Source organism: Mya arenaria, chromosome 2 (assembly GCF_026914265.1).
Source record: "Mya arenaria isolate MELC-2E11 chromosome 2, ASM2691426v1".
In the NCBI taxonomy this organism is placed as follows: Eukaryota; Metazoa; Mollusca; class Bivalvia; order Myida; family Myidae; genus Mya; species Mya arenaria.
In genome coordinates this window covers 68,246,580-68,271,640 of record NC_069123.1, presented here as the reverse complement: position 1 = coordinate 68,271,640, position 25,061 = coordinate 68,246,580, and the positions used below count along the sequence as shown (strand labels likewise).

General features: G+C 35.1%; 2 protein-coding genes across 4 annotated transcripts; one reads left to right on the top strand and one right to left on the bottom strand.

Annotated features, from left to right (window-relative positions):
* The first annotated feature begins 1,075 nt into the window (after positions 1-1,075).
* On the top strand, positions 1,076-16,073 carry LOC128243705 (intraflagellar transport protein 56-like). Of its 3 annotated transcripts, none has more exons than XM_052961635.1 (18): positions 1,076-1,183; positions 1,458-1,595; positions 3,567-3,659; positions 4,060-4,174; positions 4,677-4,724; positions 6,272-6,467; positions 8,012-8,081; positions 8,694-8,795; positions 9,141-9,215; positions 9,425-9,527; positions 9,937-10,046; positions 11,613-11,676; positions 12,649-12,737; positions 13,000-13,083; positions 13,483-13,552; positions 14,071-14,177; positions 14,618-14,751; positions 15,026-16,073. In XM_052961635.1, the coding sequence occupies exons 1-18, from the start codon at positions 1,181-1,183 to the stop codon at positions 15,138-15,140; spliced, it is 1,716 nt and encodes a 571-aa protein (XP_052817595.1). In that variant the 5' UTR covers positions 1,076-1,180; the 3' UTR covers positions 15,141-16,073. The 3 variants fall into 3 exon arrangements, with proteins under 3 accessions (XP_052817595.1, XP_052817587.1, XP_052817601.1); XM_052961627.1 differs by lacking the exon at positions 11,613-11,676 and adding an exon at positions 11,158-11,221; XM_052961641.1 differs by lacking the exons at positions 4,677-4,724; positions 11,613-11,676 and adding an exon at positions 11,158-11,221.
* A 3,284-nt stretch (positions 16,074-19,357) lies between these two features.
* LOC128220130 (uncharacterized) lies at positions 19,358-24,370 on the bottom strand. Its single transcript, XM_052928400.1, has 2 exons — positions 23,604-24,370; positions 19,358-20,595 (listed from the first exon to the last, which is right to left on the bottom strand). The coding sequence occupies exons 1-2, from the start codon at positions 24,120-24,122 to the stop codon at positions 20,206-20,208; spliced, it is 909 nt and encodes a 302-aa protein (XP_052784360.1). The 5' UTR covers positions 24,123-24,370; the 3' UTR covers positions 19,358-20,205.
* Between the last annotated feature and the right edge of the window lie 691 nt (positions 24,371-25,061).

Here is a 25,061-nt window from a genome sequence, read left to right as displayed (position 1 = left end):
ACATTAATATTTACAAAGGAAATCATTAATTTTTATTAACAGGTACAGTAAAAGAGTTCGTACTTTTACACCGACCCTTTAGAGCTCTCTCATTACAAAAAAAATAGATAGTGGGGCGCGACCAGCCTGGTTGCCCCAAAACAGCTGCATTCAAACTCTGCTGGCGGACACCCAAAATATATCTAGAATTTTTGTGATGTTACTTGTCTTCAATATAACTTCCCCACTCTTCAGTGCCGTATGTTATAACAGGCACAACTAAAGAGTCAACTAATAGCCGTTTAGTCTTTACACCAATAGGATATGGTACCGTAAAGTCCTGAATCACATGATTCTCCCTTAACTGCACAGTATATCGATATTGGCGATCTAGCGACGCAAACCTTAAACAAAATATCCTTCTTAACGCCAAATGCTAAATCCGCCTCTCAAGCGATTGCTTTTTAATATTTTGATAAGATTGGACCTGGTGAAATTCATGGCCTATGATGATTATAACTCTAACAAAAATAATAAATTATGATTAAAAATCCCTTTTTACTTAATCAAACGAAAAATATTCACATGTGATTCCATATCGGAACTAATCAGTCAACAGCACTCTATTTTACAAAATAATGTAGTTTTTTATTACTTACGTTTTAGTCATTATAAACCGTGAGTAGCGACTATTATGTGCACGTAAGTAATGCCAGCGCAGCAAAATCGGCAAAATGCCACATGGTGTTCATTTTTTGAGGTCGTACTTTTGTTTTCATCTGTTTAGATATTTTATAAATGTAATGGTATCGTTGAAAAGCTCAAGGTGGTATCACAAGTAGCTACTGAACAAAATAATAATAATTCAGTCGGTATGTAGCGGTATTTTTTCGGAGGACCAACATGCAAGCGTCGCTGCTTTCTTAATGTTATTGTTTATCGGAGAAATACAACTGTTCAGCATTTTCTATTTTTTAAGAATAACTGAAGATGCTGCCCTGAAAATAATACGCAGGTTTTATCATGAACTAAACTGTGGTTTTCTTGCCTGTATATTTTCGTTCGGTTCCAAAAAATACAGTGCGCAGTGCGCATGCGCGGCATTCACATTCCAGCAACCGGGCCAAACAAATTTAGAAGTTTGTGAACAAACCAACATTTTGCCCTAGGAAGTGTACTTGACAACCAAAAAAGCATCAATATGGTAAAAGACTGTGCTATACTTTCATTTCATTGCGTCTTTGAACATACAAATATAAGATTTTGAATGAAATCATTAAAATTTCCAAGTCATGAAATGTTTTGCATTGAAATGACAGATGGGTGGGGTAAAATAATTAATTTGTTTGCGTCATTTTTCTTCGTTGACATGCCATTTTATTCTATTTATTCTATTCATAGTCGGTTATAAAAGCTCATCAGAGCTTATGTTGTCTGTATATCTGTCTTGCTGACTTTAAATAAATATTATCTTACAGATGCTCTCACGCCAAAAGCCGGCCATTGGGCCTGGCTCCACTACCCCAGCAAAAGAAAACAAAAAGAAGAAAAAGCTTCCAAAGTTGGAAGAATTTTTGGAAGCGCGAGATTACACTGGGGCAATAACTTTGCTAGAAGTAAATTTTTTATACCTTTTATACTTTTATCATTAATTGTCCATGATTGCTGTTACCCTTTCTGTTTTAAATCAATATATCCTATGGTAAAATTTTAAGGATCTTAATTAAGAAAGAAGTGAGACAACTTCACACAGGATTATATATTCACAAGGTGCATACATCTATCATTGAACATTTTCATAGTCCTGATGATCAATGACATCATTATAAATTAAATCAAACCAAAATAACACTCCAGTTCTGAAGATGGGATTTTCAAAACGACCAAAAAATTCTGTCACATTTTCGCGATGTGGATTCTGTCAATTTCATATTTCTTGGCAATTTGTAGGTGGTGCTTAAGAACCATCATAAACGATTAACATTGTAATTCATACAATATAAATTTTAAAGGAAATCCTCATCAAGTTTCTGCAGCATTTCTCTGTCTTACCAGTGGCAAAAGTCTGTACCAGGACTGTGGACGGATGCTAAATTCATTGATTTTGTCATTAAAGAGTGAAATGAAAAGTGGGTCTATCACTATAGCAGGGTTCAACTTTAACTTATTTTGCCACTTGCTAAAAAAAGCAAGTGGCCTAAAAAATTATAGCTAAATTGTCAAAACTAATTGCTTTTTAAGAAAAATAATTATGAAATCGCATGACTATTATATTATTTTGACTTAAACTAGTTAAAATTAAAACTGATGTGATGAATGTTGTGTATAATTTGACAATAGAAGTACAACAAGGTAAGATACCATAATTACTCACTATAAACACTTCAACTCAATGACATTATAATACCACATGGTCAATAATTGTTCTTTTACATAAATGGAAAAGTAATAAAAGGGTATAAAATAGACCATTACTGTTTTGTACACAGTACACTGACAACGATTTAATTAAGTCATTCAGTTCGCCTTTCACTTTCATTAAAACTAACAGGCAATAAATGGGGCACCTGATTTTTGCCTTTTTAAAACGATGTGTGAAAAATGTTTACCTGTCTGTTACGAATTAAATTCTTAAAGATTCAACTTTTAGTTTAAGCTGATCAACAAAATATATTTGAACGAAATGAATAAAATTATATTTTTCATATTTTAGCACTGTTGTTTTTTCAAAGCCATCATAGTTAGTGAAAACTGTCGAAGGTATCCACTATTTAAAAAATGAGCATAGTTTTTTACGAACCGATCTTTTTAAGATAATTAAGGTTTGAACGGTTGAACTTGGCGAACATTCGCTAAAGATATCGAGTGGTCATGAAATCCTACTCGCATTTTCAGAATTTGACTCATATTTAGGGAGTAAGCAACTGCTAAATTTGAACCCTGCTATGGGTGTTCTGTACATGGCTCAGGTTTCCTGCTGGCAATTGCTAGTGGCTGCAATAATTTTTCAATATTTTTTCTGAAAATGATATCTGATAGAAAGGGCACCACTGAATTAATTAGGTCGGAATTTAATGGCTTTCTAAATAAACAATGAAATCCTTAAAGTATTATGGCTCTAAGAAGTAGTGATGTTCCGATGATCGATTATAATCGAAAATCCATTGGTTGGGCCTGAAATCGGCGACAATCGATTGTATTTGGTTATAATCGATCATCGAAATAAAAATTTGAAAAAAATATAAGTTAGTGTTCAGACGTTATCTTTAACAAAATGGCAGATGAAAGCCACAATGAGCAAGTAAAAATGAACTATTTTTGATATAACACTTAATTACTTCAATCGTAGACATAACGTATATGCATATAATGTTTAATAATGTGGATGAATAAAACTTCACTTTAGGTTTTATCTAGTATTTTAAAAAAACGATTGTACTATCGATAATTGGTTACTTGAGTGGAACCGATTATCGATTGTAAAATTGGAACCGATGGCCAACACTTAGGCCCTGTAAACGTTATAAGGTATTGATAGTTTTCTATTAATTTATAACTTATAAATGAATACTTCTGATATTTTACAGTTCAATAGAGCCGGTGGGAAAGGAGACCAGGATACAGATCTGTGGATTGCCTATTGTGCCTTCCATCTGGCAGATTATAAACGAGCCATGGAGGCATGTTTGTTTCAGTCATATAGCACATAACAATTTCCAATTATCAATTTGAACACTGTGGCTAGGAATTGTTTGAGTGAAATAACGGTCAGCAGACAATTAAGTTAATTTGGAACTGTAGGATTTAACTGCCTACTGATCAGAAGTCAAACACAACTCAGATCAACTATTTGTTTTCACTGTAGTGTTGCATTTAGGTTTCATACACATCAACACTGTTTTAATGTCTCAGCTAATTGAGTGCCTTCCAGTCATCAAGAACCAAATTAAAATTTTTGTAGCAGACAGCAAATACATTTGTTCTTACAGACACAATTTCTGACCAATTTAAGTAAATAATGTTCAATAATTTAATTGCAAATTATGTTATACCTGTTATCAATGTTCCGTTCATCTACAGGAGTACAACCGTATTACAGCAAAAGGCACCTGTCATCCAGATGTGTATGTGAACCTTGGTTGTACATGTTTCTTCCTCGGAATGTACCCTGAAGCTGATGAGGCTGCACAGAAGGGTAAGCTATTGCCTCAAGTAGGGTGGAAAGTCCATTTTTTTGCTTTGCATTCATTGGTTCTTTGCTAAAATCCATTGAAACTTCCATGTACATCATGCAATGAGTTTGTTGAGACTTCTAGCTATTCTACTTTGATACATGTGTATGTTAAAAAATGTCTTTCATAAGTTAGAACAAAGTGAATATTCGTCTCTCCGGAATTATTATGTTCAAACGCGTACTAACATTGAAGAGTAGCTTCATAAAAATAACTTGGTATCTGCTGTGTAAATAATGAAAGTGCATGAAAATCACATTAAATGTGTTTTGATTTTCTCATCATTTGAGATGTAACACAAGATAAATCTGCACTACATTGATTTTTTAGATATGAATTGATTACAAGTTTGGCTTAATTCAAACAAAAATATTGCTGTATTTTCATGCATTTCCATGTACATGTTAACGTCAATGCATACTGTAATGCATTTGTTGTAAAGTTGAAATCGGCCATTTATTTTAGGTTTGCAGCTAGCTGGAATTTCTGTTGAAAATCTTCACAAGGATGCTTGTAAGATGATTGAGCTCTTAAGTTTCACGGTGTACTGGAGCATCCTCTATGTCTATATTGTTCACCTGCTGGTGTCTTTTAAGCTTGCATGCTTTTCGAGAAAAAGAAGTTGTGGTATTGTGATAGTCTTGGTGTCATAGGCGTGCTACAACTTAACTAAATAACTTCTTAGTAATTTATCCAAAATTGAGTACACATGTTGCCAGTAACAATACACAAATGTATGGCAAAGCCAATAACTGTGGCTTTAATAATCATTGTTTAATAATGTCCTCTTTTGAAAAATAAAACCCGATGAGCGTTGACATCCACTTGCGGTGTTTTTATCTTTTAAAAAGATTGCAAATTTTGGTCATAACAAAAAGTGTAAAACCAATCGTGGATAAAACACATGTATAACATTGGATGCTGCAAACACCTTAGATTTTCTTCTCACTGTTTTCTCACAACAAGCTGACAAAAACCTATTCATATCAATTTTTCACAATCGAAATGAAAATGAAAAAACCCAGACCAGCATGATTCAATAGCCATTGTCTGTGATATATGAGTGTTGTTTGAGAAGTGTGGGGAATTCTCACATAAACATAGTAAATTATGGTACAAATGTTTGTAAATTGGTACAAATAATGTTTACTAGTTATTGCATCCGATGACATTTTCAAATTTTCACCAAATAATGTCAAGATGAGACATGTGACATTGTCACTTATTTCAGGGTGAAATTATCAGGGCAAAATATGGTGGTTATCTTACTGCAGAAATTGTACCTTTTAAAAAAAAAATGACTTGCTTCAAATATACATGAGGTTGTGTCATGGATACCATTTTTCAAACCTTTTCACCAAAATCTATTTTTATGTAAAAATTCTGCATCTTTCCCAAACAACCCTTGAATATAAAATTAATCATTTGAGGATATGCATGGTACAATGTCAAATAAATCTTACAGAGCTGATATGAACTTCCAGCTACTGGCTACTACATCACTTAAACCCCATAAATTGACACATCTGTTCTGAAATCATTTATGTCTTATTATGTTTCATTCTCAAAAGTTGCTGTTTTCTTTCATTCGTTCAATGCAAGGCAGAAATTTTATTTCAACAAATTGCAGTTTTTACACTTACCGGGTAGTACAAACAAAAACTAAATAATTTCAGAATTAAATAATCCCATTTACTATTAATTGTGCAATCATGAAAAGTTGAATATATTAGAAATAGTTACTAAAACTTATTGCTGTTCTTGTACATTGTATAAACTTTTGAATGATCCATTTGCATGACCCATTTGCACTAGTTCAGTGATACTACTATCAAGGTTGTGAATCTGATGAATAGAAATTTCCTTTCAAACTGACTACCATTACATGAAGCAGTTTTATTAGTTAAATTAAACTAGTGACATTTAATTTTCATTTACACTTCATTAAAATACTCATTTTAATCTCAAAATCTTTGCCTTCTTAAATTCTATTATATTGACTAATTTGAAAGCATATATACATTGCTGAAAATATAACCTAAGTATGTTCCCTATCCCAGCTCCCACAAGTCGTCTCCAGAACCGACTTTTGTTCCACCTCTCCCACAAGTTTAATGATGAGAAACGACTGATGGGGTACCATGGTCAGCTACAGGACATCATAGAGGACCAGCTCTCCCTGGCATCCATACATTACCTCCGCTCACACTACCAGGAGGCCATAGATATATACAAGAGAATACTGCTTGATAACAGGTATTACCATCGCTATTAAAATGGAGAAAAATGGTACAGGTATTGATCTATAAGAAATAAAGAAATTTTTGCTCGAGTTTTTATTGCTAAAATCAGGGTACCGGTATTTGACTTTTGTAGAAATCACATTTTTAGCTCGACTTTTCGAAGAATAGGTGGGCTATACTACTCGCCCCAGTGTTGGCGTCGGCGTCCGGTTAAAGTTTAAGGGCAAGTTGGGATTTTCACTTATAAGTCCAATACCTTTCATTCAATTGAGTTAATACTTCACACATTTGTTCAGGGCCATCACATGATGAGGTTAGATAACTCCATATTAGTCTTTACACAGATTATGGCCTCTGATTGACTATGAAACTTAGGTTCAAGTTTTAGGGCATGTTGGGATATTTATAAATAACTTCTATACCTTTTGTTCAATTGACTTAATACTTCACACAGTTGTTCAGGACCATCACACAATGAGGTTACATAACTCCATATTATCCTTAATACAAGTTATGGTCTCTGATTGACTTAGGTTAAAGTTTTAGGGCAGGTTAAAGTTTTAGGGCAAGTTGGGATTTTCACTTGAGACTCCAATACCATTCATTCAATTGACTTAATACTTGTTCAGAGCCATCACATTATGAGGTTAGATAACTCCATATTATCTTTTATACAAATTATGGCCCCTGATTGACTATGGAACTTAGGTTAAAGTTTTAGGGCAGGTTGGGATATTTATTAATTACTTCTATACCCTTCATTAAATTGACTTAATACTTCACACAGTTGTTCAGGACCATCACCCAATTGAGGTTACATAACTCCATATCCTTAATACAAGTTATGGCCCCTGATTGACTTAGGTTAAAGTCTTAGGCAAGTAAAAGTTAAGGGCAAGTTGGGATTTAAATCAAAAAACTTTTATACCTTTCATTCAATGCACTTAATAAAATTCAGAATTATTTACGACCATCTTACAACAAGAAACATAACTCCATTTTAACCCTAAATACAAATTATGTCCCTTCAATATTTTTTTATTTTATTTTTAAATTTCTTTTGACAGGCACATTTTTACATTCTTAACCAGTTTTATACCAAGGGAAAACAAGGAGGGCTATACTATATGGCCCTTGAAGTTTTTTATTATATATATTATTTTTTTTAATTTCTTTTGAAAGGCATATTTGTATATTCTTTACCACATTTTCATAATGGGAAATCAAGTTATTTGAATGACTTGCGTCATTTTTCGGGTGGTGGGAGGGCAGTATCAAAGTCACCTTATGTATTGAATAATTTTAGTAAGGTTTGACATAAATAGACCAAACTTGGTAATACTACATTGTTATTGTATTCACTTCTAAGTCAAAGCGGCGAAGTCGAGCGCGCTGTCTTACGACAGCTCTTGTTATAGATAGAAACTAGGAAAATTAAGGCTGAAGATTAGTTTTAAATATGATTGATTACTGTTAGAACCTATTATATCTGCATTGTAGTTGTAATGTATAATTGAAAGAAATGTATTCCATAAAATGACCTTATTTGTATTTCAGAGATTTCTTGGCACTAAATGTGTATGTGGCTCTGTGTTACTACAAGCTGGACTACTACGATGTTTCACAAGTAAGTAATAGTTTCATTTTTATAGAACAAATTACAGGTTTTGTCCATTTAGGCTTTATGTGTTTTTAATCAATGCAAGAATTAGAAGAGTTGTATATAGACTTCGTAAAATTATGTGATAATTGAATAACTGAATATTTTGAAAGTACATTTACATAACTCCTACTTAACATATATTTAAGAAAACGAAGGGCAAAAACTGTGGTTGATAATAGTGATGATCATTGGTCTTCTAACCAATTAACTTGACAGTCAGGGCTGTACCAATTGTGCTAATTGTTAATTAAAAATAAATGCCTAAATTTAATAGAATATATATTTATTTTTTAAATTCTTGGTGTTCAGCAGGAAATGTCATGTGAATTCCTCTATATTAGCCAGTCCACTTGATTAAGCTTCTAAATAACGCACAAAATAAAACCAATAAATGACTAAAGGGGTATTTGGGTTTTTTGTGGTGTTACTAAACGGAAGCTAGTCTGAGCTCTTCTCAATGATTAAATGTACATATATGCTGGGCTATTCCACTGAAAGCTTAGTATTAAAGGATTGATATCAATTGATTTCTTTGTAACTGTTCAATGACTACCATGTATTGTATGTTTCCTGTAGGAGGTGTTAGCCGTATATCTACAGCAGTTCCCAGACAGTGCCGTCGCCCTCAACCTGAAGGCATGCAACCACTTCCGCCTTTATAATGGCAAGGCTGCAGAGGTATAATGTTAAAGTGAATTCTTTTATTGACTTTTCTTTTTTGTCTTCTAAATGAGGCTGTCAGTGATGTATTGCAAATTATTGGTACATTGACCATTTATGTAACTTAAGTTTGCTGGATAGCACCTTATGTAGATGGCTTTAATTTTTTGTGGTCCCTCTTCACAATTGAATTGTTTCGTCCAATTTTGAGAGGCTTAGAATTGATGATGTTCTTTAGTCACTGGAAAACAGCGGCTTATTGACTATTTTCCTAGGTTGCTCAATCATGGTAGTACATTAAAATCAATGTTAAGAGAAGATTGAAGCTACATAAAAATACAGCTGGCTTGATCTTCCTTGCAGGCCGAGTTGAAAAATCTTGAGGACATGGCATCACCATCCTTCATTTTTGCCAGGGATCTTATCAAGCACAACCTGGTATGTTAATTACCCTTTCTTGTGTTTTGGTTTCATTACAAAAGGATGTGAAATTGTAAATTATTGTATAACTCATGATGAATTTAAACATGATATAGTTAGCTGTAACTTAATTTCATTGTTCAGTTCAGTTTTAATTTGAAATACTGTCAATGTCATAGAGTTACATTATCTGATACATTATACTGATGCTACCTCCCCATCTACAGGTGGTGTTTCGGGGAGGAGAGGGGGCCCTACAGTGCTTACCTCCCTTGATTGACGCCCTCCCGGAGGCCAGGCTCAACCTTGTCATCTATTATCTCAAACAAGGTGAGTTCTTTAATGGAGACAAAACAGCAATTGGCTTAAAATTAAGATTCGTATAATTGTTATTTGTATCTGTTATTTGACGCTTTAAATTTTATTACAACAGCCTTTTACAATAACCTACTTTTAACAAAATAATATATTGAATTCATGTGCACATGGAGTCTTTTGTTTGTTCAGGGTAATCATGTGACAAGAAAAAAAATCAATAGATTAGAGTACATTTATTTGTAGTTGATTTGGCATTCTACTGCAGTCATTTTCGCCATTTGCAAACCTTCAAATTAAGAATATTCAAGAAAATCTTTAATTGAAAACCATTGTTTTAAGGAAAGAAGTTTTTAATAAATGAAAGATAAACTTTTAAATTTATGTTATCTGTTTGAGTAAGTATGAGCATCTTGTACTGCAGATGACGTTGGTGAGGCCTACAACCTGATCAAGGACCTGGAGCCAACCACACCCCAGGAGTACATCCTCAAGGGGGTGGTGAATGCCGCACTCGGACAGGAGCAGGGATCGGTAAGTATGGGTGGAATTTGCTGTAAACTTGCATATCAGACTGTCCATAGTCATTAAATAAATATTAAAGGGTTTCTGCAAATTGTGGATAAAAGTCACAGTGATTTTGTTACTCATGTATATGTCCCTGTTGCCTGTGGAAATCATATTTAACTGTTAAAATATTTCATTTTAAACAGTCAAGATATAAATATAAGCTGTGATTTTAAAATTTGTGAAACAACCATTGACCTTTGCGTCTACTACTAATAATTTTTTTATTATTGAAATATAATATTCTGTTTTTTGTTGTTCATTAATTGGGATAGCATACATATTTCAGCTTCTTTCTGGCAAGAAACAAAGCAAATACAGTGTAATGGTCTTTGTTCAAAGTTAGATAAATGGCAGAATTTCCATATGCATGTTTTGTTTATGTAAATCTTTATATTGTTTCTTATTTTACTGTGTTTATCACAATTCTATTCAATTATTGGTTTTGGCTTGTCTTGTTTTTCAAAGAAAAGTTGAGGTATTCACTATTGTCATAGCCTTGGTCTCGGTATTTGTCAGGACCATAGGCACTCAGAAACTTTAACCTTTGTTGTTACTCAAAAACTGTTAAGGGCTATTCCATTTAAACATATAACCCCCAGGGGGAAGGCACATTTAAATAATACCACCCCCCTACAGAAGCAAATTTACTCCTTTGTGGTCCATATTAGTGAAAAAAAACACCTGCCCATACACTATGAAAATTATTGCCTTCCCCCTGTGGGTTATATGTTTTACTGGAATAGCCCTAAACTGGAACAGATGAACTTCAATATATTTGAATTCGGGAAATATTGCCAGAAACATTTAAGCAACTCCTATATTCATGGAATAAATAGTTGTCGAGTTATGCCCCTTTTGCACCGCCAAAAACTTTGAGAGTTTGGTAAAATCTTTACCTTGACAGTTCATAAAATATAATTGTAAGTTATAAAAGAGGTTGTAAATTTCTATTCGCATGTCTTTTTTTAGGTGAATTAATAGGTCTCATAAAATGTAATTAAAAGTCTGATGTTGTTCTACTACTTATATATTTATATATGTGTAAGTTCTACAATGTGCTGGTGTATATTGACAGCGAGAGCATTTGAAGATTGCCCAGCAGTACTTCCAGTTGGTAGGGGGCTCGGCCAGCGAGAGTGGTAGGTCACACTCTCTTAACACACATTACATGTGTGTATATACACTGACCAAGGGGATATCTGTACACAGGCTGTAACTATGTAACAGTCAGGCTGTTGAATTTGAACAAGAAATAAATTGAGACTGAAATAGAATATGGCAGTACAGGCGTTATACCCATGCATGTCTGTGTACAGATATTTACATTTTCAGTGCATAGCATGTTCACAGAAGTTTATTGGTAGGAAAAAGTTCATTTTTTCAGTTATAGAAATTCTGTTTTAAAAATACTTTATAAACCCCAGCCCTTGCCAGTAAACTTCTCAGTGAAGGACACTCAGATATCCGACATGGGTATTGACAGGTGCCTGTATAGCGAGGGGGTAAACACATTCTTATCTTTATATTCAGAGAGAACATCTAAAGGAAGCTCAACAATTTTTCCAACTAGTTGGTGGTTCTGCAAGTGAAAGTGGTATGTTGCTATAGACACATCTATGTATCTCTGTGTTGACATGGAGCTTAATGGGTTGTTTGTTACTTCTGGTCCCTCTGTCAAGTATCTTTCAATAGCCTGCTATCCGGATCTTTAGTTAGTAAAACTTAAAAAACAAATAATGATGCTAATTAATAAAAGTAACTTTAGTCATGAGTTAAATGTGCGAAGATGAAACAGAGAATTATATAAGTATAAGCAATCAAAAACTGCTATTTGCAAAACCAACTTACTTTGTTACATTCATTTTGACTCATAAAACTGTTTTAAGTTGAATTAATTTCTGTGTATATGTCAACTTGAGATACAAGATGTTTTTTTTCCAAAAGTGCTGAACAAATTCAGTTGATGTTAGTTTTTGGTGCCATGTTAGAGTATCCACAGTTTCTTCCTTTAGTTGTTTTCTTTCTTCAATATTTATGTGTTCTCGTTATCAACCCCAGACACCTGTGTACACAAACAACATCTAACTATTCTAATACGGGTTGCAGAAGATAACATTTACCATCTTATGTTCTTTCACTCCTCACGTTGCTCTAATTGAACAGCCTTATTCAATACTAGTTCAAGGGGAAAAATACCCTAATGAAAAAGCTTGTTTGTTAACTAAGTTTAATTTAATGTTTAAAATTTCATGTACATGTCATATCAAAATTATGTTCTGAAATACATATAACAATGAACTTTTGTTTCTAATTTTATTAATACATGACTGCTTATAGCTACTCAAATTTGGTAGAATAAAATTGCACATCATTGTTATGTGGTCGTTCATAAATAAGTTTCAACACCTCTTTCATATAGATTGTACAATAATAATAATAGCTTTAATAAGTCTTGATGTTCAATATTAAATTATTTTCTTTTATTGAAACATTGAATGAAATGGTAAGATGCTTGTCACACATAGATACAACTCAACCATTACTGGTAATGTGCTTGTGTTTCCAGATACAATCCCAGGTAGACAGTGTATGGCCTCCTGTTTCTTCCTGCTCAAGCAGTTTGAGGATGTCCTCATATATCTCAACTCTATCAAGGTGACATGCACTTTCAAGGATCACTCCATTTCATGAAGTTAAGATGTTAAATAAAACGGTTACATTTGTGTAAATGAGTTTTTAAAATAATTCAACAGTTTAACAACATTAGATCTTGCTTTAAATGGTATCCATCATTCACTTGCATGTTCTTTGGACAACCTGGTATGATTGTATGATATAGTATGACTTTTATGTTGCTTCGTCAAAGCATTTCAAGTCTATCGGCTTTCACGCCATTCTGTCTATGGTTTTTCTCCAGAGTTACTTCTACAATGATGACACATTCAACTTCAACTACGCCCAGGCTAAGGCTGCTGTCGGAAACTTCAAAGAGGCTGAGGAAGTATGTTGGATTGTAAATCACTTACATGTACCTGGTCAAATGATATTGTTGTTATGAATTGTTTTCCAACAATAAGTTGCTCCTCTTTCAAGTGAAGTTATCATATTCACTTACTGTTTACATGTTATAAAATTACATATTCACAGTAAGTGAGTTCATTCAGAGTAAGTGAGTTCAAAATAGAAAATAAGTTATTACCAGTATATTAGAATTAGTTATTCAACATCAATATGTTCATTTTTCAAACTTAATGGAAGTTATCACATTGCCAGATTTAAATGGATTAAAATAGATATTAAGAGTAGTTGCTTAGCACAATGTCTGTGTAGAAGTTAATTGTAGTTTCTGTATGTGATGGTGTATATTTTGTTGTGTAGCAAGAAGTGTTTTTTTTTGCAGGTGGCTCTGCTGATCCAGAGTGACAAGATTAAAAATGACTACACCTACCTCAGCTGGCTGGCCAGATGCTGTATGTACACTGTATACACAGTTGTACTCACTTAAGAAAATATTAGCATGTGGCTTGCATTATTAAATGTTTGCCTTAATGGTAGCCTGCCATATAAGTAACCTGTTAGGTTTCTCTTTAAAAAAAATGGTAGTCCAGCATAATTGTTTCGTAGCCAGCAGGCTCAGAACTCTGGGTATCAGAGAATCAGCTTTATTCCATTTGTTAATACAGAAGTGTAATGAAGGGTACAGTGTCAACTAGTAATAAGATTCAGCAGTTCATCATCAAAACTCAACACAGGAAAGTAACAATGAAATTAAGATTTGCAGTTATGCCACTTGAGTCCGAACTCAGACTTCAGGCTTTTTGAAATCATTGCCAGTGTTCTTCAGTGTTTCTATCCCCTTAATGATAAAATTTCCTCATATAATATTTTTGTCTCATAGAAATTAATCCAATATTAACTTCCAGTTAAGTTTTGCTTATTTTGTTTTAATTGCACACCATTTCAAAATGGCTATTGTGTTGTGTTTCAGACATAATGAACCGCAAGTCTCGTCTAGCCTGGGAGCTGTACCTGAAGATGGAGACGTCCGGAGAGTCCTTCTCCCTCTTACAACTCATAGCAAATGACTGCTACAAGGTAGGTCACATTTTGGGTATTGACATTTGTTTAAATGGATAATCATTGGGATTGTTGTTTCACATAGTTATTCAAATGTTTTTATTGTATAAAAGAAAAATCTGCTCCTTAAAACATAAAAATAAGAGGGTTTTTTTTATAATGCATTGATAATAGTTTTACCAAAATCTTTCCGCTGATTGAAGAGGGTCTTCATTCTGTAACCTGATAGCTGTGGTGTTTAGGGACTTGAACCATGGAAATAATTAAAAATTCCAATGAAACTTGATACACATTGGCAGTGACAAAACACTTAAATGTTTAGCAAGAATCATAACCCTGTTGTTAATAATTTTTAAATATGGACCTTTGTTAAACTGGGGAATAAAACAGATGAGCGTTGATGTTCACTGCTCAGCATTCTTGTTGAATTGTAGCACCCTGCATGTTGAATGTTTCAGATGGGTCAGTTCTACTACGCTGCAAAGGCATTTGACGTCCTGGAGAGACTGGACCCGAATCCCGAGTACTGGGAGGGGAAGCGAGGGGCGTGTGTGGGTGTGTTCCAACTCATCATAGCTGGACATGAACCCAGGTAAGAGGCTAGGGATGTCATTCTTATATTGTATCAAAGCTAGCATTTTTCTTTGTAGACTCTGGCTTAAATCCACTATACTTAAGTGTTGATTTTGATTGTTCTGAAGACCTGCCTTTATAATCTTTATAAGGTATTCGTTTTCCTAGTATGTAGCATTCACACTGTGAGTTCTGTTTTTGTTTTATTGATAAGTAAAAAATTCTGAAAAAAAATCTTTATTGGTCTTGTAGTTCTTATGAAATTTTATACTTGAAAAAAACTTATTTTGCAGGGAGACATTGCGAGATGTGATTAACATGCTGCGAAACACGAGCAACCCACAAGTGGAATACATGGTGCGGACAATGAAGAAGTGGGCAAAGGAAAACCTTGTGCCTCTACCCTAGTGATTCAAGAAGTTATAGTTTAAACATTCCATTGATTCTGAATACCATGTCTAGGGGAGTATTTGCAGCAAAATCCTGAAAAATAAGAGTTTTGACTTGACAAGGCTAAAATCTGGTTTTCATACAGTGAAGAAAGAAGGATATTTGCCAGTTAAAATTTAGTTAAATGATGGCATTTAGTCTGTTCCAGAATGCTCCTCCCACTGCTATGTGGTTATGTTTCTGCTGCTCCCTAGATCTGACAAGTGTTCTCTCTGTTCTGTGATACTGATTTTTTACCAGACACTGGCATTGTATATGACATGATGCTATATCTCTGTGGTTGTGCCCTTCTTGAGAATCATACATGATATATTACTGCTGTTCATGGCCCTTGGAAGATATGTCATTTCCCATGAGTTATAATGTTACTGATTGTTAAACATAAACACTGGCATGTATAGTTGTTGAACGGAACACAACAAGGGCAGTATTCATATAGCATCTTGGTGAAAATGTGTTTTTTTCGATTTTGAATGTAAAGAAAAAAAAATATGTGTACACCAAAATATGAAAATAAGCAAGAAAATGGTCTTAATAATAAATGAATTATCATTGTCAAACTTCAGAAAAGTTTCTCCAAAATGCTTTATGTATACTTGTTTGATTTGCATGTGATTGTTCTCACTCATAGACACATTCAGAATATAAAAAGTAGAATACAAAGTTCTTATGTATGCTTTTCTTTTTTACTACAGTTTATTTATTTCAATTATATAATTATTTTAATTGTGATCCGTCCAATGATTGTGTAAGATGTTTTGAGTGTCATTCTGTTGTAAATGATGTAATATTATGATAGTTATTGTTCAAATTTATTTTATTTATAGTTGAGCAAATGAAATTGTAAAAAATGAAAATGTTATTACCGATGAACATGTGCTTTAAACCATGGCAACTGGTTTGTTGTTTATAGTTAACTACGTCCCGTATACATTTGGGTACAGCGCTCTGATAAGACCTGATTTATTATCTAGTTCGTTATTAACTAGCATAACTAGATGAACTGGTACATTTATGGATTGTCTATTTTTCTATGAAACAATTGAGTTTTAAGAGTTGTTTTCAGTAGCGGCACTGTTGTGTGAATACTTGAACCGTAGCCATTACTGCAAAACCATTCAATCTATTCAAATGAAATGGTTCACATGTTTCCAGAGACATGTACCAAGACCCATAACTCTGGCTGTAACATGGATCGAGTAATTCCATTTGTTTAAATGAAGGAAAATAAATGAACTTTGCCATTCTCTTTGGCACTAGTTATTATGCCCCCGAAGGTGGTCATATTAAAATCGCACCGTCCGTCCGTCCTTCCGTCCGTCCGTGTGTCCGGCTCAATAACTCGTGTCCGGGCTGTAACTTTCCCTTGTATGGACAGATTTTAAAATAACCTGCCACATGTGTTTGGCATACCAAGACGACGTGTCGCGTGTAAGAACCGTGTCCCTACCTCTTAGGTCAAGGTCACACTTAGGTGTTTATTCACAATGGAATACTGCATATAAGGACATAGTATGTTGTCGTGTCCGGGCTGTAACTTTCCCTTGTATGGACAGATTTTAAAATAACTTGTCACATGTGTTCGGCATACCAAGATGACGTGTCGCGTGCAAGAACCGTGTCCCTACCTCTAAGGTCAAGGTCACACTTAGGTGTTTATTCACAATGGAATGCTGCATATAAGGGCATAGAGTATAGGTTGTCGTGTCCGGGCTGTAACTTTCCCTTGTATGGACAGATTTTAAAATAACTTGCCACATGTGTTCGGCATACCAAGACGACGTGTCGCGTGCAAGACCCGTGTCCCTACCTCTAAGGTCAAGGTCACACTTAGGTGTTTATTCACAATGGAGTGCTGCATATAATGACATAGAGTATAGGTTGTCGTGTCCGGGCTGTAACTTTCCCTTGTATGGACAGATTTTAAAATAACTTGCCACATGTGATCGGCATACCAAGACGACGTGTCGCGTGCAACACCTTGTCCCTACCTCTTAGGTCAAGGTCACACTTAGTGATTATTCACAATGGAATGCTTCATATAAGAACATAGAGTATAGGTTGTCGTGTCCGGGCTGTTACTTTCCCTTGTATGGACAGATTTTAAAATAACCTGCCACATGTGTTCGACATACCAAGACGACGTGTCGCGTGCAAGACCCGTGTCCCTACCTCTAAGGTCAAGGTCACACTTAGGTGTTTATTCACAATGGAATGCTGCATATAATGACATAGAGTATAGATTATCGTGTCCGGGCTGTAACTTTCCCTTGTATGGACAGATTTTAAAATGACTTGCCACATGTGTTTGGCAAATACCAAGACGACGTGTCGTGTGCAAGACCCTTGTCCCTATTTCTTAGGTCAAGGTCACACTTAATGTTTATTCACAATGGAATGCTGCATATAGCGACATAGATTATAGGTTGTCATGTCTGGGCTGTAACTTTCCCTTGTATAGACACAATGGAGTGCTGCATATAAGGATACAGAGTATTGGTTGTTATGTCCTGGCTGTTACTATTTCTTGTATGGACAGATTTGAAAATAACTTGCCACATGTGTTTGACATACCAAGACGACGTGTCACGTGCAAGACCCATGTCCCTACCTCTAAGGTGAAAGATACACTTAGTGTTTATTCACAATGGAATGCTGAATATAAGGACATAAGAATGTAGGTTGTCAGGTATGGGTGGTATTTTTTATGTTCAGAGGCAATTTAAAATAACTTGCCATATGTTTTTGCTTGATCTTTAACTTTTCATGTACTGACCTTGTTCATAGCTCAATTTCGCATTCGGGGGCATTCGTCACATACTGTGACAGCTCTTGTTACAACATTATATTAATCACTCTCGTTGGCAAGTTTTATGCGAGAGTGTGGTCTTGCATTGTGGGGGAAACAGGAGTACCAGGAGGAAACCCACTTGTCCGGCTTGGTGACCACAAACCAATCTCGCATGCGTCCAGGGCGAGAATCGAACCCGGGTCGCCTAGGTGAGAAGCATGTGCACTAACCACTGCGCTTACCGGACAACCAAATGGTATAGATAATCATTGTCAATGCTCTATGATTATGGAAAAGGCTATGATATATTGAAGTTGAACCTAAAAACAGAGAAGTGAGGTGTGGGAAAGTAGCGAGGTGTTTGCTATGTGGGAAGATATCGAGGTGTTTGAAGGAAGCGAGATGTTTGCTATGTGGGAAGGTAGCGAGGTGTTTGATGTGTGGGAAAGTAGCGAGGTGTTTGATGAGTTGGAAGGTAGCGAGGTGTTTGAGGTGTGGGAAGGTAGCGAGGTGTTTGATGTGTGGGAAGGTAGCGAGGTGTTTGATGTTCGGGAAGGAAGCGAGGTGTCTGAATATAGCTAGAGGGTTGATGTGTGGGAAGGTAGCGGGGTGTTTGAAGTTAGTTAGGGGTTTGATGTGTGGGAAGGTAGCGAGGTGTTTGAAGGAAGCTAGGGGTTTGTTGTGTGGGAAGGGAGATAGGGGTTTGTTGTTTTTTTCCAATTCCTAAATTTGTAAACAGTACAATCGCATAGATTAAAAAATGTGGGTATTTTAGTCGGGTAGCGCCAAGCTAAACTATTAATCAAATGTGGCCTTTGCATTAATTCAGTCTTATGTGGATAATGAACGGATTTTTTTGCGAAAAGCTGTTAGCTTAGCTCAACCATTCCTACACAGAAAAAGATTAAATATTCATGTTGCTTTAATAAGATGTATTGTCTATCTTTCAAAAGAATATTCATTATTGAATAAAGTTGAATTTCTGTTTACCAATCTTGTTTGACAGAGTGCCAATATTTTGTCTGTGCTGCTCAGGAGCTAGTAGTCTCAAGTTTAGAAGTATTGAGTTTCAAATATGAGATAATTGGAAGACAGATGAGGTTTGGATGGCACAAAAGGGCTTGCTGGGTGCCAAGTATTACCTGTACCAGTCTATTGTATGTCGGTGTGGGTATGGTTGACATTGTCGCTATGTTGTGGACACCTGGGCTTATCAAGTTTAATTACCTTTTATATCAGCACACTGTCAGGTCATGAGAATGTAGATACTTTGTTTGCCAAAATATGCACTGCACACGTCTGATACATGCTCTTTAAATGACGGCAATGAAACCTTTAAATACATAAATGTAGAGTTATGTAGACTTTTGGTTTATTAAAATTCTCATAATGTTGATTCTTATGTTACAAGCGCCATGGATAAATGCATTAAATTTCAATATTTAAAACTTCCCGAGGACCTTGCAAACACTTGTAGCGCACTCAAAGCCGTTGGTTGGTCCAGTGTATGACTGGAGTGTTGACGCTGATTAATGGTGACAATACTTGAGACTCTGGCTGTATATTGATCTGTACTAAAATCAGGTTTAAAATGTTTTATTCTATGCTTTTAATCTATACACGTATTTGACCTTGTTCTATTATTTACAGGATATGATTGATTTTAGCTGAGGCAATTTAACGAACGTATAAATCATATTTTTACTATTTAGTGGTCAATCATTTGTACAGAATAATTTAAAACTGAAATATAGTACTAGAATTACGCTTTCAAATAAAACCAATAAACAGATTCCAATTTAGAGCAATCCTATTATGTATACTCGTCGTTCTTGGAGATACGAAATGCAACTGTGTTCCATAAGCGTTGTGTTTCAGATATGTTAACATGCAGCCAAAACACTCTGTCTGACTTTAATAAAATCTGAGCTACCACATGAATAGCGAGTAATCACATTTACACAATACCGGTATGTGGGAATGTACTTGTAACAAATGCTGCACAATCACACTAATATGAATAAATGAGACTTTAATATATTCACAAGTAATCACAATCTGCGTCCACACGCAGACTGAATGTGCAAATAAATAGTTCATTAATGTTTGCACTGCGTTCTTTTAAAACGGCACAAAGTCCACGTGTGAAATCAAACATAACAAATCCAAATTCAATGCTGGATTTGACACCCTCAGATTAATATATCGAAATAATTTGTTTCTGAAATCTCTTCAAACATCTACGAGTTGAGGGTTTTTATTTGCCATGATCTTTGATAGTTCGTTCATATTTCTCTTCACTTTGTACCTAAACACCCAGGGTAAGTTCCTTGGAGGTAAAACCTGCGTTTTCTGATTAGGCAGGTGGTTTATATCCTCAAATTCGAAAGTTTCTGGGTAAACAATGCCAGTATCCAGTGGCGGCGCCGTCCGAACCGACTCCGGCGTTTTCCGGACGGAGTGACGTGACGTGCGAGACGCTCGCGAGATAGAACGTGACGCAGACTTTGGGCGGACTTCGGAAAATGATGTCGGCGCTAGTTGCATTGTGCCGTTTGTCGTCGTTGTCGCCGTGTTCGATCCTGTCGGCATCAGAGGTGCTGACATGGCGTGAACTGTCGGCTGGAATTACAGAATATGAAACTTAAATTTCATGTGTGAAAAGACATTCCTGATGCGAGAGCGGATCAATTAACGTGAAGATTTTAAGCTCATCTTTTCCCAAAGTGTCGTTCTTGTTGTATATCATTTTTATCGTACAGTTACCAAACGCATCACAAAGTCTAAATTACTTATTGAGTTGTGCCCTTGAACTGTTAATCGAACAGACAAGACGCCTGCCACGTTTTTCGGTTTTCATTATTTCATCGTCAAAAAGCAATCAATTTCTTTAATTCGCATGATTGTGCATTTTTTCGTCTAAGCTTTCAAGCAAACAAGTACACCTATCAGATTGTTGAGTAGAGCTGTAATTAATTATGATCAATTAAAAAAAAAACGCACAATGTCGACCTGGTACTATTTACACCGGATTTGGAAAGTTTGTTTTTGTGCGTTTCTTTTTAATTTCTGTTTTTTTGAATCATAATAACAAAGTTAGAACCCTTCGTGCCATTATATTCCTACATCGACTGACTATGGCTATACACTTGGATAAGGATGTGATTAGGATACGTCGTGATATTTAAATTATCTTGTAAAAACTATTGACAATTTGAAATCCCGTGGCCCAGAAGATAAACTCGTATATCAATTCAGAGATCAATACATGTCAATGTTAACATGTTTATTACTTAAATAACCTCTTGCGAACCCCCATTAACATTATTTAGAGAATCCACTAATATTGTCATTTGCTCTTTTCTCGCATTGTTCAATGTTTGTCTTGTCTTCCGTATTTTGAAATCATGTGAACGAGATAAAAATGTTGATATACAAATAACTGTGGTAGAATAATGGAAGGCAAACAATGTTTTACAGTCAGCTAGCATAAACCAATATTATTCGAAAACTGTACATCAATGTCAATTATCATTTAAAAGTACTTAATTGAGCTTGATAATACTAAGTCCGTCATAAGGAGTTCCTATACACGTGCTTCTTGTCTTTATTAAACATTTAAAATACCTCATTATTCCGACAAGAGTAAGTAAGGCTGTTAAATTTGTTAATTTTATGCTTCGATATACGAAGTATCTGACAGTTTTTTTGTGTGCGTTTCTTTTTTCATTTTAATTCCTCCGTACAATATGATAAGTTAGTTGAAGCTAATACAATTTTATAATTTCTCGTCAATTTAGTTCCGTTGAATTTGAACTTGTACACTGATGAATGAGTGAACCGATACCGTTTAACATATATTCAAACATGATAAGATCAACAAAGCATAAACAAATACATATGTAATGGAATTCGTCTTTGATATCTCCTGAATAACAGCATAAACAGTACCCATTTGATTCTGTTAAGTATGATGTGAAAAGAGATGGATTGTGAAAATAAAGAAAATCACTATATTTAACACATCTTGAAAGCGTTGCCGCCAACATGCTCGTGTCACTTAAATTGGTGGTATACGACTTACTTTTTTTATTTCTGTTCTATGATACATTATACTGGTATAACAGAGGTTTATCAGACTTGTCAATCTAAGGTAATTTCATTGTTTTTGTTTAACAGCTACAGATATAAGACCCACACTCACAGTACATAGTATATCATCATACGATCGCCACAAAAGCCAATTAAATTTAATTACATCTTGTTCAATAGTCTTTTGTTCGTGTACAGCGTATACACCGGAACGAACAATGCATCGAGATGATATAATACCAGACATGGCATTAAGATATGTTCGAAAGGCTCATAATACAGACACGAGACAATCAATATTAGCGTTATTGTAAATCAATAACTATTTAATATTTAAAACCTTACGATTACGAAATCGCCAAAATTATCGCTACTAAATTTATCAAAGTTGTTATATTTTTCATTTTGCAACAGAAATGGAAATTAAATGTTTACTCTTCTTCCGTGCAAAAGTTTGTGTTCTTGTGTACTTGTACCACTGTATTTCATTGTATGTTATCTTTGTATGGCTATGATCTTGTCACAACAATAATGCTTATAAAACTTATGTTATGTTATTTAATTTTAATACGTATTTGTCCAGCACACGCACACACGCGCGCGCACGGACGCAATCACGGACGCACGCACACACACATACATACAATATGTATCATGTAAACTTAGGCATCCCTTGAGTGAAATCAATAATTCAGCAGTTTTCATAACTAAAATTGTATTGTGTTATTCAAGGTGTATTTATATTTTATCCGATTACCTGATCTGTTTTATACAATCAAATCCAATTTACAAGCAGGCGCAAGGCCATGATTCGAGGGATTACTATAGATTTGAACATTATGTACTAGACTATACTTCAGTTTTACTATAGGTGTAAATAGTTAATTCCAATTACATGTACATGCATTAACAATAACCATACAAACAACAAATATGGTTAGAACAACTTGGTTCGTAAATAAATAAAAATACGTCTGACATATAGTACCTACAAGAAGGTTAGTAGGATGTTTCAAATCCGTACAAAATTATGGCACCCATTCCATGTCTTTCAGTTTGTGTTTTATGCGATCTTTTACCAATGGAAGTGTTATATACAACAGTATTTTAGCGATGGGTGGCCTGTTCACAACGTATTTAACGTCATTGTTGTTAACGCTTAAAACTTTCACTACCCTCGAAGTTCCAGGCACACACTTCTGTGGTACTCACAATTGAGACAACTGTACATGTTTTATTTTGATATATCAGGACATCATGAAATAAAACATCTTATAAAGCTAACAGCGATGCCATTAACGACGTTGTTGACTTTAACAAGGCTCTCGCCACTAAGATAGTATCCACGTTAACGGAAAAGAAGGGAAAGGTTCATTGTACGTTAAACACATGCAGCGTAACATTACACAACCAAGGAAATCAGAATATGTCTCCTGTAAAAGATACAAACAAATTGGATTATCTTTAGGAAAATCAATAATAAGAAAATATAAAAATGAAATTATTTTCACTAATAAATAACAAGCAAAAATGCCTACGCCATGCAGTTGTTGGTGCACATATTGTCCTATCTCCGACGATACAGCGCTATGGGTGGGAGACTTTGCCATGGTTGCCGACGAAGCCATCCTTAATTTCACAGGCGGGAAAAATCCATTTATTCCTCGTCGGCGTTTATGCACACTCATTTTTCCTACATTAAATTCCACTACTTTGGGTTGCGCCATCGGTCGCGATAGAAATCGTTTAGCGAATTCCGACGACGAGCTGCCTGACATGCCCAGTTTCTTGCTGGTCACTCCTTTCTGTTGCGGGAGCGATTCCCCAATCATGTCTGAGAGTGTGAAAGTGTGAGGCTTGGGCGGGATGCTCCGATATATCAAGCTTTTGGAGCTGGTGCCCCGGTTATTTTGGCTCACCATGTTCGATGAAGAAAACGCATTAATTCCACATATCCTGTTTTGTCTTAAATTGTTCGCGGAATATTGACCGTCTATTGGTGGTAATGCGCTGTCGACTCGACCACTGACTTTTGTATTAATATCTGACACATTCATTGTTATTTGATACTTATATCAATCCCAATTTCAAACAATTCATCAGCTTAAGGTATTCACATTATCTTATTATTTCGATCATTCAACGCCGACAATTTTAAATCAGATAGTTTAAAAAATATACAGTCCGATTGATAAAGCGCGGATATATGGATTTATATTTGTAAAGGGATTTGTATTTACCACGGAGCGCGATCAATGTGTTTATAATGTTTTGAATATCTCAGTTCGATATATAAACCTAAAGGTGTGTTCTAATTCCAGATACCCAAATGAAGACTCAAGAGACTTATATGAAAATGTTTGATGTGAATTTGATTTTTAAGCGATTGATTATCTAAATATTTCCCAATGACGCTGCTGTTCTGGACTACGGTAATCTTTAGCATTTTGATGAGAGCTATCTCACAACAGACAGAAAGGGAGGAAATTGACATGTTTACGATTTGCCCGAAAACAAATGACTCCCCAGGATTTTCTTCAGGCATACCATTTCAATGTTTCTTAACCTCACAGACGTTGTAGGAACCACCAGTTACTGACCGAGTCAAGTAAACTTCTGTCTCACGGTCTCTCTGTCTGTCTGTCGTCTTTCTGGCTTTTCTACAAGGGCAATTTAATTATTGACTTTGTTTAAGCAATATTTCATTTATCATCGCAAGGATTTGGGTTAAAAGTCTAAGCTAGTACTTTTTTCTCCCCGTCTTTAAATTCATGAGTTGACGCAAAGTGATAACAATGTGGTGACCAGCATGCGTCTTGATTCTTGTCATGGAATCACGCTATCTGTTTAAAGTGACACTCTTATTTAAAATCAATACATACACATGTATAAGAAACATCAATTTTGACTGATAAACCTTTAACTTCTTACTAAATAATGGAAAATATTAATTACTGATAATAAGATTATATCCTTAATAAGAACCATTGTGTTCG

What these genes read in the sequence shown, in the direction of transcription:
- LOC128220130 (XM_052928400.1), bottom strand. Translation starts at nt 24,122, where the DNA reads ATGAATGTGTCAGATATTAATACAAAAGTCAGTGGTCGAGTCGACAGC. An exon ending in TGCACCAACAACTGCATGGC is followed by an intron (nt 20,596 to 23,603) that starts GTAGGCATTTTT and finishes CTGTAATTCCAG; the next exon opens with CCGACAGTTCACGCCATGTC.
- LOC128243705 (XM_052961635.1), top strand. An exon ending in ATCTTATCAAGCACAACCTG is followed by an intron (nt 9,216 to 9,424) that starts GTATGTTAATTA and finishes CCCCATCTACAG; the next exon opens with GTGGTGTTTCGGGGAGGAGA. An exon ending in TAGCAAATGACTGCTACAAG is followed by an intron (nt 14,178 to 14,617) that starts GTAGGTCACATT and finishes TGAATGTTTCAG; the next exon opens with ATGGGTCAGTTCTACTACGC.